At 39.8% G+C, this 17,577-nt stretch overlaps 1 protein-coding gene across 4 annotated transcripts in view; it reads left to right on the plus strand.

Annotated features, from left to right (window-relative positions):
• MFSD6 (major facilitator superfamily domain containing 6) overlaps positions 1–7,741 on the plus strand; it is a 68,612-nt gene extending 60,871 nt beyond the window's left edge. For 3 of the 4 annotated variants that reach the window (XM_064484984.1, XM_064484986.1, XM_064484985.1), the window contains exons 4-7: positions 1,123–1,284; positions 2,209–2,307; positions 3,427–3,707; positions 5,671–7,741. In XM_064484984.1, the coding sequence (XP_064341054.1) occupies positions 1,123–1,284; positions 2,209–2,307; positions 3,427–3,707; positions 5,671–5,868 (740 nt within the window). In that variant the 3' untranslated portion in view covers positions 5,869–7,741. Of the gene's footprint in view, positions 1–1,122; positions 1,285–2,208; positions 2,308–3,426; positions 3,708–5,484; positions 5,510–5,670 lie in introns of all 4 variants that reach the window. The other variant, XM_064484987.1, reaches the window with a different exon arrangement.
• Positions 7,742–17,577: the final 9,836 nt, after the last annotated feature.

Genomic DNA, 17,577 nt, shown 5'->3' on the forward strand with positions numbered 1-17,577 from the left:
ATACCTTGTTGAAGAGACTATCTCTTCTCCATTGTATAGTCTTGCCTCCTCTGTTGTCCATTAATTGACCATAGGTGAGTGGGTTTATTTCTTGATTCTCTATTCTGTTCTGTTGATCTACATTTATCTATTCTTAATGTCAAAATAGATCCTCAGTAAGAGGTTAATACCACAAATATACACAGAACTCCTAAAATTCAACAGCAAAAAAAAAAAAAAAAAAAAAGCCAAAACAACTTAATTCATGAAGGGGCAAAAGGCTTGAATATACCTTCTCTGAAGATTTACAAATGGCCAATAAACACGTAAAGAGATGTTCAACATGACTAGCCATTATGTAATGCAAGTCAGAACCACAGTGAGATGCCACTTTATACCCATTTAAGATTGCTGTTAAGAAAAACATGGAAAATCACATCTGATGAGAATGTGGAGAAATTGGAACTCTGTGCAGTTCTGGTGGGAATGTAAAATGGTGCAGCTACTGTGGAAAACAGTTCCTCAAAGTGTTAAATATATTACCATATCCCTTAGTAACTCCAGTCTGAGGTATATACCCAAAAGAACTAACAGCAGGGACTCAGATACTTGTACATTAATGTTCATAGCACAAAATGTTACAAGGCTACATATTCATTAGCATTAAAAAGATAGGAAATTCTGACTCATTCTACAACATGGATGAACTTAGAAGACATTATGCTAAGTGAAATAAGCCAGACACAAAAGGACAAATATTGTACGACTCCACTCATACTAGGTATGCAGAGTAGTCACATTCATAGAGACAGAAAGTAAATGGTGGTTCCCAGGGCCTGGGGAGAGTATTATTTAAAGGGTACAGAATTTCATTTGGAGATGATAAAACAGTTCTGGAGATAGATGGTAGTGATGGTTGCACAACACTGTGAATGTACTGAAAGCCACTGAACCATGCACTTAAAAATGGTTAAATGGTAAATTTTGTTATGTATATTTTACCACAAACAAATAAAATATATATCCTTATTAGGTATGTATGTATGTTTTTATGTGTATATATGTATCTAGTTAAATAAATAACTCACATTCCAAAAAAGAGTAACCCAGGAAGTTGTCCCGCCCGCTTCTCTTCCTCTCCAGGAGTGACGCACGCGGCCATCTGGGCAGCCTGCATTTCTTATCTCAGCGCTGCGGTCCCGCCCGAGCTGAGGACGTCTGCACAGGGCATCCTGCAGGGCCTTCATCTGGGCTTGGGGAGAGGTTGTGGTGCCATGATCGGAGGCGTGTTGGTCAATTACTTTGGTAAGAATGGCTTTCTCTTTTTCCCTTTCTTCTTTGATGAAAACTTAATGGTTTTTCGGTAACACCTCAGCAAACACTCAGACTATGACTGAAGAGTGCCAGAAGCTAAATAAGTGTTCATATTCTTTCTAGCTTTCATGGTAGTCATGACCATTAAGCAGTGTGCTTAGAGTCATTAAGATGGTGAGAGCCAGCCTGTAACCGTGCATGCTTCTCTGACAGCCAGCTTAATGAGATGCTACACAGACCCCTCAAAGGAGCCGAAGAAATGAATAAGCACATGTTCTTTTGGCTTGAAGGTTCAAAGTACCCTAAACCTGCTGACGATAGTGCTGGAGGAAGGAAAATTCATCACTGTTACGCCATCAGGAGATTCTGAATCAGAAAAATCTAACTCTGTGCTGGCTTTGGTAATGTCACTGCATCTGTGCTGACACAGCTGCCCTGTCAGAGCTCTCTTACTGGAAATACAGGGGCTGAGGTGGAGACGGGATTATTCTGCTCCAGGCATCTCGACTACTCAGTCATCTATGGAAGACGGGCCCTCAGATGTCTGAACTTTCCGCACTGTTTGAACTCTGCTGTTCTAATTACAGATTAATAGGGATGTTTAATAGGTGCAGGTCTGTGTGAAGAAGAGAACACCACTGAATTTTATGGGGAAAGACACTCAGAGGCAGTTCTGTGCAAATGCGATTTCAGAATTAGATCAGTGGCAGATGCCTAGTACCCACACGCGGGTTTCTTGACACCTAGCCAGACCTGCGTTTTCCTACTCTGGGAAGCGAGCGGGCACTTGCCACTCTCTGGTTCATCCCCAGCTCTGCTGCCTTTGCCCTGACCTTTAGAACATTGACTGGTTTGGACGAGGGCTACCTGCCTTTCCTGGAATTGCTCTGTGGAGTACTGTTTACCTCTCCACAGGGGCTGCTGCAACCTTCCGAGGAATCGGCATGGCCTGCCTGGTGATCCTCCTGCTCTTCGCCCTCATCCAGTGGCTGGCGGTGCCAGACGAGGAAGAAGGTAAACATGCTCATTGGTCATTAATGGTTCCAAAGGTTGCAGCCATGGCAAATTCCACACATACCCCCCAGAAACCCAGAGGTGGTAACTGTATACAACAGACCTGTGAGGCTAGGCTTTCTCCGTGGGTATATCAGTGAACTCATGTGCACCGTTGCTGGAGAGAAGCCACTTTCTGTGTTGAGAAGAATACTGGTTATTTTTATTAGCTTAGAATTTTTTTTTTTTTTTTTGCTTTTGTTTCATTTTATGGTACAAAGTGTGGGGGAAGGTATTGGGTTTAATTTTTTCTGATACTCTAAAGGGATTTAAAATGTAAATCAAATACATGTAGGGTTATCCAGGAATTTTACTATTCAGGATAGTAATCTAAACCTTAAATTTGAAGTTTTCCCTTAATTAGGCATGATCTTCATGAAAATAGTTCTTCAGAGGAAAGGTTATATCAAATACAATGTGTGGTTGAGAACAAGTTTTCAACTTTTTTTTTTTTTTTAATGAAGAAAGCCAACCAGTAAAACAAACATTCTTTGTCAGCTGTTGGATCCTGGAATAGGCTCATCTTCTTTGGTGTCCTGTCCTTTGAAAAGCACCTGATGTGCTTCTGTTAAAAGAAAAACTAACTTGTTACAGAAACCCCAGAGACAGATTTTAATTCCAGTAAGTTAGAAAGAAAGACCAATGCTGATTTTTCTCACTCGTCTTCTTTTATAATCCTAACTGGCTCATATCTCTTGCCCTGCTTCGTCCTGACCTTCAGTAAAAGCCAGTAAAAGCAGCTGTCATGTGATTTTTCCTGTTTTGATGCTTATCTTTAAAAATCTCAGTCCTGTAACTGAGGCAACGTTCACTATAACCTATGCCCCACAGAGGTTATATATGTTAACTGAATAATACATTTCATAAATAAATGTAAGTTAATATCTATTAAGCCCTATAAGGAGACTCTAGAAGATAAACATCACATTCATTTGCTAAGCCTTGGTACACAGCAACTTTTTAACTTCCCAAGCACACTAGAATGGGCTCATGGGGTTGTCTGCTTATTTGTTTATTTTTACATTTGTTTAAACATGTAGAAAACTCTGAAAAATAATTTAAACATGATTTTCTCTCCAGACAAGACGATGTTGGCAGAAAGGATTCCTGTTCCCTCTAGTCCTGTTCCCATAGCAACCATTGACTTGGTCCAGCAACAGACGGAAGACGTTATGCCACGCAGTGAGCCCAGAATTCCACCCAAGAAAACCAAGCACCAGGAAGAACAGGAGGATGTGAACAAGCCAGCGTGGGGGGTCAGCTCCTCTCCCTGGGTGACCTTTGTCTATGCACTCTACCAAATTAAAGAGATAATGCAATTAACAAGAGACAACCGTGCTTCTGAGATACAGCCTTTACAGGTAAAGTTGTTCGCCTGCCTTTAGCAGGCTCAGTTACTCATTCAACAAGATTGCTAGGAGGTCTGGTGCGGGAAATAGACACACAGATATTTTCAGTACTTGGTGGCAAGTGTGTTGCTGAGGTATATACCAGTTCCCACAGAAGGAAAATTCTGCCTTACAGAATTGAGGAAGGCATCACAGAGAAGATGGTACTTCAAAGAAAGAAAATAAATCCATTCTGATTTTGTGTATTTCTTTAAAATGTCAGCGTTGATGGACACTAGTTGCAGTGTAGATGTATGGTGTTGCCTTTAGGGACTATATATATTAATCTCTGTAATTCTAAAGTTCTAGTGGGGACGTTATATATAATAGGATCCCAATAAATATCTGATGAATTAAAGAATTAATACCCTGAGCCACTATCTGGATCTCACAGGACACCTGACTCAGTGGAAGTGTGGTTTTGCTAGTGGCCTCACCCGAAAAATAAAAAGTGTGATTTTTCTTGTCCCTGGAGTTGTGATCTCTCCTGAGTAGAGTCATATCACATGGATAAAACACTGTTGGTAGTTGTAACTGAAGCTGTATACTACTTTTAGAAAATGGTTAAGTGTGACTTCTGTGAACACTTTGGCCAAAGTAATGAGTCTCCTTCCTTGTGTTTTTGTTCCCCACTCCCTTTTGCTTGATGAATCATGTCAGCTGTATACCTAGAATGGCTTCAGAGGACACAGAAGGAAAAAAAAAAAAACCAGGAAATACTTGAAGAGTAATTTGAGTAATTTCCTCTTTGGAAAATCTGAACTACATAAAATTTATCATGACTTTACACACTAATGTGTAACATTCCTATAATTTAAATGAAATCTGGTTCTTTACTGATAACCATAATGCATTCCAGTCTGTGTATGAGCCTGTTGATTTATCAAGGTAATAAGCTCACACAAACCCTCTGCCCACAAGTCAAGGAGAATATTGGGGCGGGAGGAGCATGTAACGGATGTGAAGCAGGAGAAAGGATGAGACCCGCCTGGATGGCAGTGTTTTCATAATTTTGGGAATTTATCCTCATTTTCCAAGAAGCCTTTTAGGCTTAAGTATCATTACATTTTTTTAGCCTAGTATGTTAAGATTAATAAAAACTGGCTGGTATGTCACAGTTATTCTTATGAAGAAGTCATTATACTGAGATTTTTTTCACATTTTAGAATCAGTTACACAAATAAAACTTTTTTGGTGCTCAGCTATTTGACGTGATGGGTACTAATTCAGAGGAAAATCCATTATTAAAAGAAACATATTTCCTGATTTTTACAAATCGGGAAGGTAGCATGGAATGCGGCATTTTGCACACTTGCTGCAGGTGATGAGCTGGAGTGATATGTACTCACAGTTGGTTATGTAGATGCTTGTTTACATTCCCTTTGTTTTTACATGGATATTCAATGTCTCATTTAACTTTTAGCATGTACTTTAAAATCCCAAGTATACATCAGGACCTTAATTTCAGGACCTTCTTTTCCTGGCACTGTCTCCAGGCTGAGAATGCCTTCCTCACTTCCTGTTAGACAAGGTCCCCTCCAGCCTTGAGTGCTATGGTCTCAGCCAGTGGCCTGAGTTTCAGTTCCGTGCTGCTCACCCAGTGATTTGCCACGATGGCTGTTGGGGGCTTGGTAAATATCTGCTGATGTAAATTGCTTTCCTAGCAGTAACAGGCATTTGGTAGTAATGTTCCTTTATCCACAAGATACGTCTGCTTATAGTGTTTGTGTTTTTCATGCGGCTTTGGCAGTTGCACATAGGAAAGGAGATGAAAGGTAAGACATTCCATCCTTTTTCCTCTATTACTTGTTTCCTGAAGTGGTCACTTCAGGACGATCTCCCCTTGTTTCCTGTATCTTACTTGAACACGTATGGAAAGTGTTGGATTTATTTGCTAGCACTGACCATGGTGCATCTTCTGTTTTTTTCCTTCCAGGGGACCAGTGAGAATCGGGAAGATTCTCCAGCTGGTAGAGCCCGGCCTGGACCACGTGAGACTCACTCTGACCCATCTAGAAACCAGCCATCCCCTCAAGCAGCAGCATCTCAGACGCAGAGCAGCCCTGCTCACGTGGACGGGCACGTGGAGGAGAGTGAGGACCAGCAGGCTCGGCCTGCTGCTGGGGGACACTGAGGGGTCCCGCTCATCTCACCCTGCATGGAACTGGGGTCCTCTGCCAGGACAGAGGGAGAGGTGCCCCGAACCTCGCATACACCTCACCTTGAGGAGCATAGCACCACATACGCTTCTAAATACCTGAACCCATCACCATGGAAACACACACCATAGGAGCTACAGTACATATGGGCGGAAACAGGTCACCTTCCACAGTCCCACTGGAATCACAGGAGGAAAGTGGAGCTCAGTGAGGACTTCCAGTTCTTCGGTTGGTTAGGCTAAGGACTACAGGACTTCTCTGCCAGGGCAGTAAGAGTTGAAACCAGCAGTTACACTAGATGAGCAGAGGGAAAGAAAGTGTTTCAAGGTGAATGCTGATGTAATTTCCCTCTTCTGATTATTTATTCTAATTATTCGGTTCTTAATGCAAACTGGGAAGAAACAGAATACATCTATACTTTTGTTTATCTTAAAACCATTAAAGAAATTATAAGACATATTTTAAAAGTAACCAGATAAAAGTTAGTAGCATATATGCTTTCGTTTAAAAAAAAAGGGAAAAGTTTCATCAGAAACTTGGCATATCTCTAGCAAATATATTTTTATATGTGTATGGTATATAATGAAAATCGTCAATTCTTTGAGCAGCAAAAGCTGTTACTGACTACTTGCAAGCTAAGCTGAGCTTTAAAAATGCCTTTTGTTTTAAATGGGCTTTAAGACCAGAGAGAATATTTCAAATCAACCAACCAACTCAGTATCTGGTGGTTTGACAGACATGGGTTTACTAAATATATCGATACTGTAAACAGCCTCTATCACTATTTACAATTTTATAGTGATTTAGGCTCTAATTAGCTGATGGAATAAAATAAGCAAACAATCACTGAATTCCTAAGGGTTTCTTTAATTAAACAGTACTACTTGCAGATAACAGTATAAGATTTAAGTGCCTGGGGAAGGGATACAATTATTTTAACTTACATAATGGTTTAGTTTTTGTTTCCTTTTTGGTGAGGGGAAAAGGTGGTGAATAGGAAACTAGGAGTGGAAAGACAGAAATAAGTAAGCATACTTTCCAATGACTACAGAAACAAATCTCAGTCTATTCTTCCCCTGAAGACAAACACTGGACAGTTCAGATAGGGGTGAGCTACTGTTGTAAATAGTACAACCACAGTCAGAACAATGGCTGGGAGACTCATGCATGAAAGCTTGCTGCTAAAGATGAAAGCTGGGGGAGGGCCGTGGAAAAGGAAACACTGTTAAGCTGGAGGAAGGTCAATGATGTAGTGTGTATATGAGCTGGTGGATAAGCACAGGAGAGAGGTAATACAAGAGTTAAAAATGAGCAGCTCACCTTGCTCTCTGACACTGACTAGGCAGGACCAGCTGTAAAGTGAGGGCTTTTCCATGACACCATGCTTCTGCCCACAACTGCATCTGGGAGAAGAAACTCTACACTGGATATCTAGCTTCACCACAAAACACAGCTTAAAAATAAAGTGACAGAAAGAAATAGTAAGCAAATAGTTATTTTTGCACTTGAACTGAAATGTACTGTACTGTAAATTATCATGACTCATTTTAAGTGACCTTTAAAGATCAGATGTATTTATTATGCTTATGTAATTATAGAAAGAAATAAATGGGTGACAGGCCGAACCTCACCTATGAATGTACAGTATGTGGATTTGTGAAACTGACTGTAGGAAGTCAAAAAACTTATACTGTATCTTGTGTTTACAGTTCTGATTTATTCTTCCAAAAAGCCTGCTGTTTTGGAAATGCACAGTTGACATGTTGAAATAAAAAATAAATACCATTTTTAAATGTTTCTTAAATGATAATGATGTGACCAAACAAATAAAAGTCCTTCACACTGTAATGAACGAGACTGGATTCTACAGGCCTTTGTTATGAGACATTTACTGTGAGAGCTGATTCAATAGTGCAGAAATTTCCAGAGACTTTCATGGGTTTGTGGACTTTGTGACTTCTTCCTGTCCCCAAAGTGCCATTTAAAAAAATGTTAAAGTGAATTCAAATTAAATCTTGATTTGGTAAGTTTATAACCTCTCTTGAGATCCCGTGGAAATACCCAGGAGGCGTCACGAAGCCCAGGCTGGTAATCGCTGCCTTAATGACCTGTTTCATATTCTTTCCCTCATGACTGTACAAAAAGTGAATTATGCTAAGTGAAGAAAAAAAGGAAAAGAGGGGAAAAAAAGCGCACGTGGATCCAAAGAGGTTAGTTGCTAACTATTAAACTATTACTGAAAGTCATAAATGGAACAGCAGGTGATATAACTTACACCTCCAGTAGCTGGGAAAGCTGCTAGGCCAGTGAGGCCAGGAAAGGCCTAAGGCATTCATGGGAGAACACGGCTGCTTTACTGGCTTATTAGTCCTGTCACGGGCCCCGTGAAGCAGACAGTTGGCTAAGCACTTCCCTGTGATTTGCAGCTCCTCCAGTGCTGCCGGGGTGGGGGCAGCTGAAGGTCCTGGGGCCACTGCTCACACAGTATTCCTCACAGCCAATTTGAGTTAAGCAGTGAATGCAGGAGAAGGGGACCCACACCCACTGGTTCTGGGTGTTTGTGTGCTGACGACATTGTCGTTTTGTCCTTCAACAACCCGATGTGGTACACATCACTGTCCCCACTTTCAATATGAGAATTCAGGAGCTAATGCAGCTTACCTTACAGGACCAAGGACACAAAGCCAGGATTCAGGTTCAGACCTGGTGCATGCCCAAGGGCAGGTCCACCCAGGACCCTCGCTGATCCTAGGAGGCTGGGGGCTACTCCCTGCTTTTGCTGTAATAGAACAAGCCTGAAAGCAGCCCTGGCCATTCAAACCCTCACCTCGTGTGCCTGCTGCTCACGTGTGTGGCTGTGTTTTCATTCAGGATCACTAGTTTATACTCGGGTACCCAGAAATCCAGCACCTTCGAACGCCTGCTGCTTTGTGAGTTGAGTGTCAGAACCCTTTCACTCCTGAGGTGACCTGGAGGGTTTGGCGGGCCTGCAAAGAAAACCGGGAGGTTGGCAGGGACTCTGAAGACCAGTGGCGCTGGCATCAGGAAGGGCCAGCAGACACACCCACTTCTCGGTGTCCTGAGGCAGCAGCTTTTTAGAGAAGCACTGTCCGCAGTGGTGGCCATTCACCACAGGTGAATATTAAGTGCTTGCAATGTGGCTAGTGCATCTGAGGAATTAACTTCCTGTTTTATTTAAATTTAAACAGCTCTATGTGGCTTGTGGCTACCATATTGGACAGTGCAGGAACAGAAAGAAATCACCTTTGGGAGCTCTCTGGGCCTTAGCTTCCTTATCCTCAGTGTGAATGACTGGACCCTAAAATTAACCTTATTCTGGGAGGATGAAGGCATGCTGTGACAGAGTGGACTGTAGGGAAGTAAAAAGTGATTTTTCCTTCAGAAATTCTGTTGTCCTTGGTGCAAGCATGTCTCAAAGCTGCTTCTGAAGCCCCAAACCACCCCTGTGCCATTTTGGCAAAGCTCTAAGAATACCTGGCTCAAGAATTCCAAACCATCAGGCAGATGGGAGAGATGCTGGTGCCTAGATGGGAACAGAATAAAGGGGTGAGAGAAAGGGGGAGTGGGTTCTCAAATCACTGAGTAGTTTACCTTACACGAGGACAAACTGTGGTTTAAGGTAAGAGTAACTGGAAACTTGGTGATGTCTAGAAGGGGAAAGAAATGTGCCAGTCTAGGTGGGTGCCTAACACTTACTCAGCCACTATCTGCTTCGGGGCTAATGCAGGACACCTGCCCCACTGTGGCTCCAGGGAGCTCCCAGGCTTTAGATGGCAACCCTCACAGTACTGGGGTCAGGGGTGCCAGCTCTGGAGCCCCGCTGTCTGGATTTGAATCTCAGTTCTCCCACTAAGAGCTTACATATATACGGAACCTCTCTGGGCCTCAGGCCCTCTGTAAAATTTAAGATGATTTCAGTGTCTACCTTAAAGGCTGTTCTGATGTTTAAATGACATACCTGACACACAGTGCACACTCCACCAATACTGCCATCATTTCTGTGTGGCAGGTAGCCCATGGCAGGAGTGCTGTCTCATTTTCCCAGCAGGGATTAGCTCTCTTAGTATTTTGTTAATGTTTAAATCTATAACCATACTGCATTCTCCCAAACTACACTGCCATGCTAATGTTTACCTATACCTAGTAAACTATCTAATAAAGCTTTCAGTCCCAACATCCCTTGTATACATTAACTGGTTGGAGATATGGGTTAGTTAAGGGACAAAATTAATCAAAACATAGATTGAAGAGGATGAGGGAAAATGATAAATAATGTCATACGCCAACAAACTGGACAATCCAGAAGAAATGGACAAATTTCTAGAAACATACAGCCTGCCGAGACTGAGTCAAGAAAAAAAACAAACAATTTGAACAGACTGATCACTAGCAGTGAAACAGAATCTGTAATTTTAAAAACTCCCCGCAAACAAAAATCCAGGGCTGGATGGCTTCACTGGAGAATTCTACCAAACATATAAAGAAGAACATATGCCTATCCTTCTCAAACTATTCCAAGAAAATCAAAGAGGAGGGAACACTCCCAAATTCATTCTGTAAGCTCACCATTACCTCAATACCAAAACCAGACAGAGACACTCCAAAAAAAGAAAATTACAAGCCAGTATCTTTGATGAATATAGATGCAGAAATCCTCGACAGAATATTAGGAAACGAAATCCAACAATACATAAAAAGGATCATACACCATGATCAAGTTGGATTTATTCCAGGGTCACAAGGATTGTTCAACATACACAAATTAATCAATGTGATACACCACACTATCAAAAGTAAACATAAAAACCACATGATCATCTCAATAGATGCAGAAAAAGTATCTGACAAAATTTAACATCCATTCATGATAAAAAAAAACTCTCACCAAAATGGGTCTAGAGGGAACATATCTCAACATAATAAAAACTGTTTATGACAAACCCACAGCCAACATAATACTCAGTGATGAAAAGCTGAAAGCTTCCTTGCTGCTAAATTCAGGAACAAGACAAGGATAGCCATTCTCATAGTACTGAAAGTCCTAGCCACAGCAATCAGACAAGAAAAAGAAAGAAAAGGGATCCAAATTGGAAGGGAAGAGGTGAAACTGTCACTATTTGCAGATGACATGATACTCTACATAGAGAACCCTAAAGTCTCCACCCCAAAACTATTAGAACTAATAAATGAACTCAGCAAGGTTGTGGGATACAAGATTAATACGCACAAAATGCAAAAGATTTCTATACACTAATAATGAAATATCAAAAAGAGAAAGTAAAAAAAAAAGTCCCATCTAAAAATCACATCAGAAATAATAAAATACCAAGGAATAAATTTAACCAAGGAGGTGAAAGACCTACATGCTGAAAATTATAAAATATTGATGAAGTGGAAACTGAAGATGAGTCAAAGAAATGGAAAAATATCCCATGCCCGTGGATTAGAAGAATTGATATTGTTAAAATATCCATATGACCAAAGCAGCCTAAAGACTTAATGCAACCCCTATCAAAATATCCAGGACATTTTCCACAGAACTAGAATAAATAATCCTAAAATGTATATGGAACCAAAATAGACCCCAAACTGCCAATGCAATCCTCAGAAAAATGAACAAAGCTGGAGGCATAACCCTCCCAGACTTCAGACTATACTACAAAGCTGCAGTAGTCAAAAGAGCATGGTACTGGCACAAAAACAGACACACAAATCAATAGAACAGAAACAGAGAGCCCAGAAATAAACCCATGCACCTACAGTCAATTTATGACATAAAAGGCAAGAGTATACAACGTAGAAAAGACAGTCTCTTCAACAAGTATGCTGGGCATGCTGAGCAGCCACATGTAAGACAATGAGATTAGAACACTCCCTCACACCATAAACAAAAATAAACTCAAAATGGCTTAAAGGCCTAACTGTAAGACATGAAACCATAAAACTCCTAGAAGAGAACATAGGCAAAACACTCATTGTAATAAATCATAGCAATATTTTCTTGGATCAGTCTCCTAAGGCAAAAGAAATAAAAGCAAAAATAAACAAATGGGACCTAATCAAACTTAAAAGCTTTGTACCCAAAAAGAAACCATCAACAAAATGAAAAGGCAACCTATGGAGTGGGAGAAAATATTTGTAAATTATGTGACTGACAAGGGGTTAATATCTGAAACATACAAACAGTATATATCTCTCAACAACTCAATATCAAAAAATCAAACAACCCAATAAAAAAATGAGCAGTTGACTTGAACAGACATTTTTCCAAAGAAGAAACAATGATGGCCAACAGGCACATGAAACATCACTCAACATCTCTAATTATTAGAGAAATGCAAATCAAAACCCCAATAAGGCATCACGTCATGTGTGAGAATGGCTATCATTGACAAGTCTACAAATAACAAATACTGGAGAGGATGTGGAGAAAAGGGAACCCTTGGGCACTGTTGGTGGAAATGTAGATTGGTGCAACCACTCTGGAAAACAGTATGGCGTTTCCTTAAAAAACTAAAAATAGAACCACCATATGATCCAGCAATTCCACTCCTAGGTATCTATCTTGAAAAATGAAAACACGAGCCAGTCATATGTGCCTTGTAGCTACTATACTGTAGCTCAGGAATCATGACAGCGCTTCTAAATTATCAGGAGCGATGGACTAGTTCTGCTTACCCAATCCATCACAAGAGATACTTTTGTAAAATACACTAAAAATAAATTAGAAAAATGAAATAATTTTTTAAAAAGACATACCAAATATAAGCACAGTGATCATGTGATGGGATGTCGTGGCAATGTCAGGGTGACTTACCCATTCAAGTGAACACAACAGAAATACAACAAGTACGCAGCAAAGGAAAATCATAAGCAAAATAAAAAGACAGCCTATGGAATGGGAGAAAATATCTGCAAACAAGGTGACTGACAGAGGCTTAACTTCTAGAATATATGAATAGCTCATGAAACTCAGTAACAAAAAACAAACAACCCAACCAGAAAATGGGCAGAAGATCTAAACAGACATTTCTCCAACGAACACACACACACAGATGGCCAACAGGCACATAAAAAGATGCTCAATATCGCTAATTATCAGAGAAATGCAAATCAAAACTACAATGAGGTATCACCTCACATCTGTCAGACTGGCCATCATTAAGAAGTCCACAAACAACACAACATTATAAACTGACTACACTTAAAAAAAAAAGTCCACAAACGATAAATATAATTTGATGCAACCACTATGGAAAACAGTATGGAGATTCTTTAAAAAATTAAAAATAGACTTACCATATGATCCAGCAATCCCACTCCTGGGCATATATTGGGAGAAAATTCCAATTCGAAAAGATACACGCACCCCAATGTTCACAGCAGCACTATTTACAATAGCCAAGACATGGAAACAACCTAAATGTCCATCGACAGATGACTGGATAAAGAAGTTGTGGTATATATACTAGTAGTATATATACTACTCAGCCATAAAGAGAATAAAATAATGCCGTTTGCAGCACCATACAGTCTAGAGATTATCATACTAAGTGAAGTAAATCAGAGAAAGACAAATATTACATGGTATCATTTATATGTGGAATCTAAAAAATAGTACAAATGAACTTACTTACAAAACAGAAAGAGACTCAGACATAGAAAACAAACTTATGGTTACTAAAGGGGAAGAGGAGGGAGGGATAAATTAGGAGTTTGGAATTAGCAGATACAAACTACTATATATAAAATAAATAGCAAGGACCTACCATATAGCAAAGGGAACTCTAGTCAGTATCTTGTAAAAACCTATAATGAAAAGGAATATGAAATATATATATATATAACTGAATCACCATGCTGTACAGAAGAAACCAACATTATAAATCAACTATACTTCAATAAAAAGAAATACACCAAATATATTACAAGTAATACTTTTAATTTTTTAGCTTCTCACAGTACTCACATAACAAACTGACAAATCCATGATTTCCTCTAAAAATAAACATGAAAAACAACATCCCAAAAGACTGCTGCTCTTTTTCTTCAGCTATTTTTATCACAATAAAAATCATAATAAAAGTAGCTACACCTAGCTTGTTGACCCACCAGGAAACACTTCTTTCTATTGCCAGCAGCTCTCCTCCCTGGCACAGGGGAGGCCCCGGGGCTGTCTCAGCTGGGATGTCCCTGGGAAGTCTGGCAGACTGTACACATCACACACACATATTTTGTGACACACACACTGACTCTTGGGAGGTGAACGTGGTTAGCACAACCATGAACACATCTGACACATTTATAATATAGCACCAATAAATGTAATTATAAAAAATAAAAATGAGATTATACTGTAACAAAAATTACTTTAGAACTGTTTACACTTATAAAACAGTCATCATCACCATAAATCTGAAAGGGAGATACTTTGATTTTTAGAATCAGAGTCTATGTGAAAACGCAGATTAAATTTAGTGCGTTGCACAAAAACAGCAAAGCTCCTGATAGTAAAGGATGTCTGGCAAAAATTGAGACCTGTAAAACGCTGTCACGTTGCTTCAAAGAGGCAATATCACTAGAAAATCAATCTAGAAAGTTCCAAATGGGTAGCAACAGTCTTATTCATTCAACAATTTAGAAAAACTCTACTAAATTTGGCTCAGGAAAGCAGTGCCAAATTATCTACATGTTCCTCCTCTATAACTCTTCTTCTGGAAAGGGAGAGTCCTCATTCCTGATGCTGTGATTATTCACGATCCCACCACAGCAAAACAGCCTGTGCTTAGCTCCTAAAGAGAATCAGCTGAGCAACACCTTAACCCTTAGACAGCATTGCCATGTTCAGATCTAGTCTAGACCTATGTTTTGGCCCATTCCTCAGGGTCAAAGCTCACAGGTAATCCCTTATTGCACTCTGAAGTTTAACATTATGGATCAAGAAAAAAAGGTTTGTTCTCTGTAAGAAAAATCATAAATCTGTTTTGTAGGAAATAGTTATAAAGGTATATAATTAAACAGTTTTTTTTAACAGGCCAATTAACTCAAAATGCCACAAAGGTTAAATGCCTTCAACTTCAACATATTAAAAAAAATATAGAAAGGAATTCTGATTTCTAATATTTATATATGCCTATAAAAGTCTTATCAAAGCTTTAAAATATAATATTAGGAAATATTTCTCTTTATCTCAGTTATCAAAAAGCTGGCTGGCCATTATTAAAAAATAAAAAAATAAAACAGTCACAAGTATTGTGAGACCCAGGGCTGTGGAGAGGTCATCCCCTTGACTCACTTTTAAATGTCTCTTCTTTACCTGAGACACAGAAGACCTTAGGGATGGAGTTGTAGTCACAGTGTTGGCTCTAAAAAGTTCTGTGCTCTTGGACAAGTTATTTAGCCTTACCAAACATTCGTGCCTCCATCGCTAGCATTATCCAAACATGTGTTGCAAGGAATATTAATCTCATGAAAAAGGGTTCTGTGGTCAAATTAAGTCAGAGAACGATGCACACATTTTGTCTCTCGTTCTCTATTTTCTATCATAGACACATGACAGGCCTCCACCCCCAGGCCTCAGGATTGATTGACTGACTGACTGACAACTCAGTTTCCCTGAGCTCTGGTTGATTGAGAGCTCAGGTATCTTGTGTTCTGGATTTTTCCTTTCCCCTTCCTCTCCCTTTGCTCAATGCTCATTTCTATCTAAGCTACCTAGCATTCCCCCCTCTAGTCTTAAGACCCCAAATCTTGGGGACGTAGAGCGCGAGGACCACTCTACCTACTTCCTGCTGATCTGTTGCGATAATGGAGCTCGTTGGGCTCCCGGACTAGCTGGCTGTCCTTGGGCAGGATGTGAGTGAAGGGTCGGTGTTCATCGAGGGGCTGGTCTATAAGTGGTCTTGGGTGATTGGTTGATTCCCTTGTGATATAATCATTTCAAGTTTATCTCCAGATGAGAAGAAATACTTTTCACAAGAAGGTTGCAAAGATAGAGGTCACGTATCTAGAGCTTATCCTAGCCGAAGGATGAAAGGAGCAAACAAGGGTCTTAAAAAATTTGATTTCTGTGCTTTCTGTTGGTTTAGGTTTTTGAATGCAGATGTTGGAGTGTTAGTCCAGTGAAGTAAAGGAGGAGTAAAAAGAGGGACCCTAATGTCAGAGGCATTTTCAATTAGTATTAAAAGAGTTTGGTGGGGGCCCTAAAAGAGAAAAGGTTTGAACCAGGAGACATTTAAGAAGGAGGTTTATCTAACAGGGATCCATAGGCCCCTAGGGCGAGGGAAGAGTCTCACTGGAGTGTTGCTTGGAAAGCACTCGCAGATCGCTAAGAGGTTCACAAGAATATGTGGCTCCCATCGATGAACCAGATCTCATCAGGGTTTTCCAGGGGCTGGTCGGTGAGATCTGCTCTAGCTCCTAGAGAAATGCATAGGGTCTCATGACATAGGTGAAAGGGAAGAGACTCGTTTGGTGATGGACAGAGTGTAGCAGGATTGAGTGTCCCACAAACGGAGAGAGTTAGATCTGGGTTTTCCAGCTAAAAGGCCTGATACTTAAGAAGCCGAGCATCTGAGAGCCTGAAATGTCCCTTGCCTTTTAAAAGGTCAGACACTTGATGGTTAGCATATGTTTGTACACGGGCCCCCAGAGTTAGTTTAAAAGCTTCCTGAAGGAGAGTGGAGAGGGCTTCCAAGGTATTCCTGGAGACCACTGATATTTACTCAAGACTGGATGTTTGCTGAAAGGTCACATTGACTTAGGCTAACTTCTACCCCATTTTTAAAATAAAAAAGTAATGCAGAAAAATTTTAAATAGTAAAAACCACCCATAATACTAGAATTTTAATGTAACTATTCATAACATTTTGGGAGAATTCATTTTTTTGTGCATATTTGAAATTTATATGTCAACTTTTATATGCTGATTATTAAATTTAGATGAAGAGTCGTGAGCTCAAATTCCTCTCAAGATAACTGGGTGGGCACTGTGGATCAAAGAGGGTTATGCGTTCCTTACACTAAAGGGAGCAGTTACTACTCAGCTCCAAAGGATTATTGTCATGCAAAAGGGCTCAGTTTTGCCAGTTACTCTGATATTTTTTCACAAGAGCTAATCAAACATGATTTTTACATGAATTTTAGCAATTTTAAAGTGTTGGTTACTAAATTTAAAATTTAAAACCATTGTGTAAGCCAAAGATATATTCATGAACTGACAGTTTACCACATTTCACAGATTATAAACATTTTCTGTTACTAAGTACCCTCTGAAAGCATCATTTTTACAAAGTTGCAAATTAAATTGAGTAGATATAACAAATTTTATAACCTTTCATCTATTTTTGGACATTTAGAAGTTGTTTCCAATTTTCCTCTGTAATGAACATCTTCATGCACATTGCTTTGTCCTGCGTTCTTAGTGGAATTACAGAATCAAAACATGAATATCTAAATCACACTTCATGTACATCACTAAATATTTTTCAAAAGGTTTGTACCAATTTATGCTCTTTCTAGGAAAGATGTATGAGAATATAGTTTCACCATATCTGTGTCATCATTCAGGTATATACCAAAGGCAGGGGGTAACGGTACCTCCTTTTATGTTGATTTAATTTGCACATCTGTTTATTAGTTGGGGCGAGCATTATTCCATATGC

The sequence above is a fragment of the Camelus dromedarius genome, chromosome 4 (genome assembly GCF_036321535.1).
Source record: "Camelus dromedarius isolate mCamDro1 chromosome 4, mCamDro1.pat, whole genome shotgun sequence".
NCBI lineage: Eukaryota > Metazoa > Chordata > Mammalia > Artiodactyla > Camelidae > Camelus > Camelus dromedarius.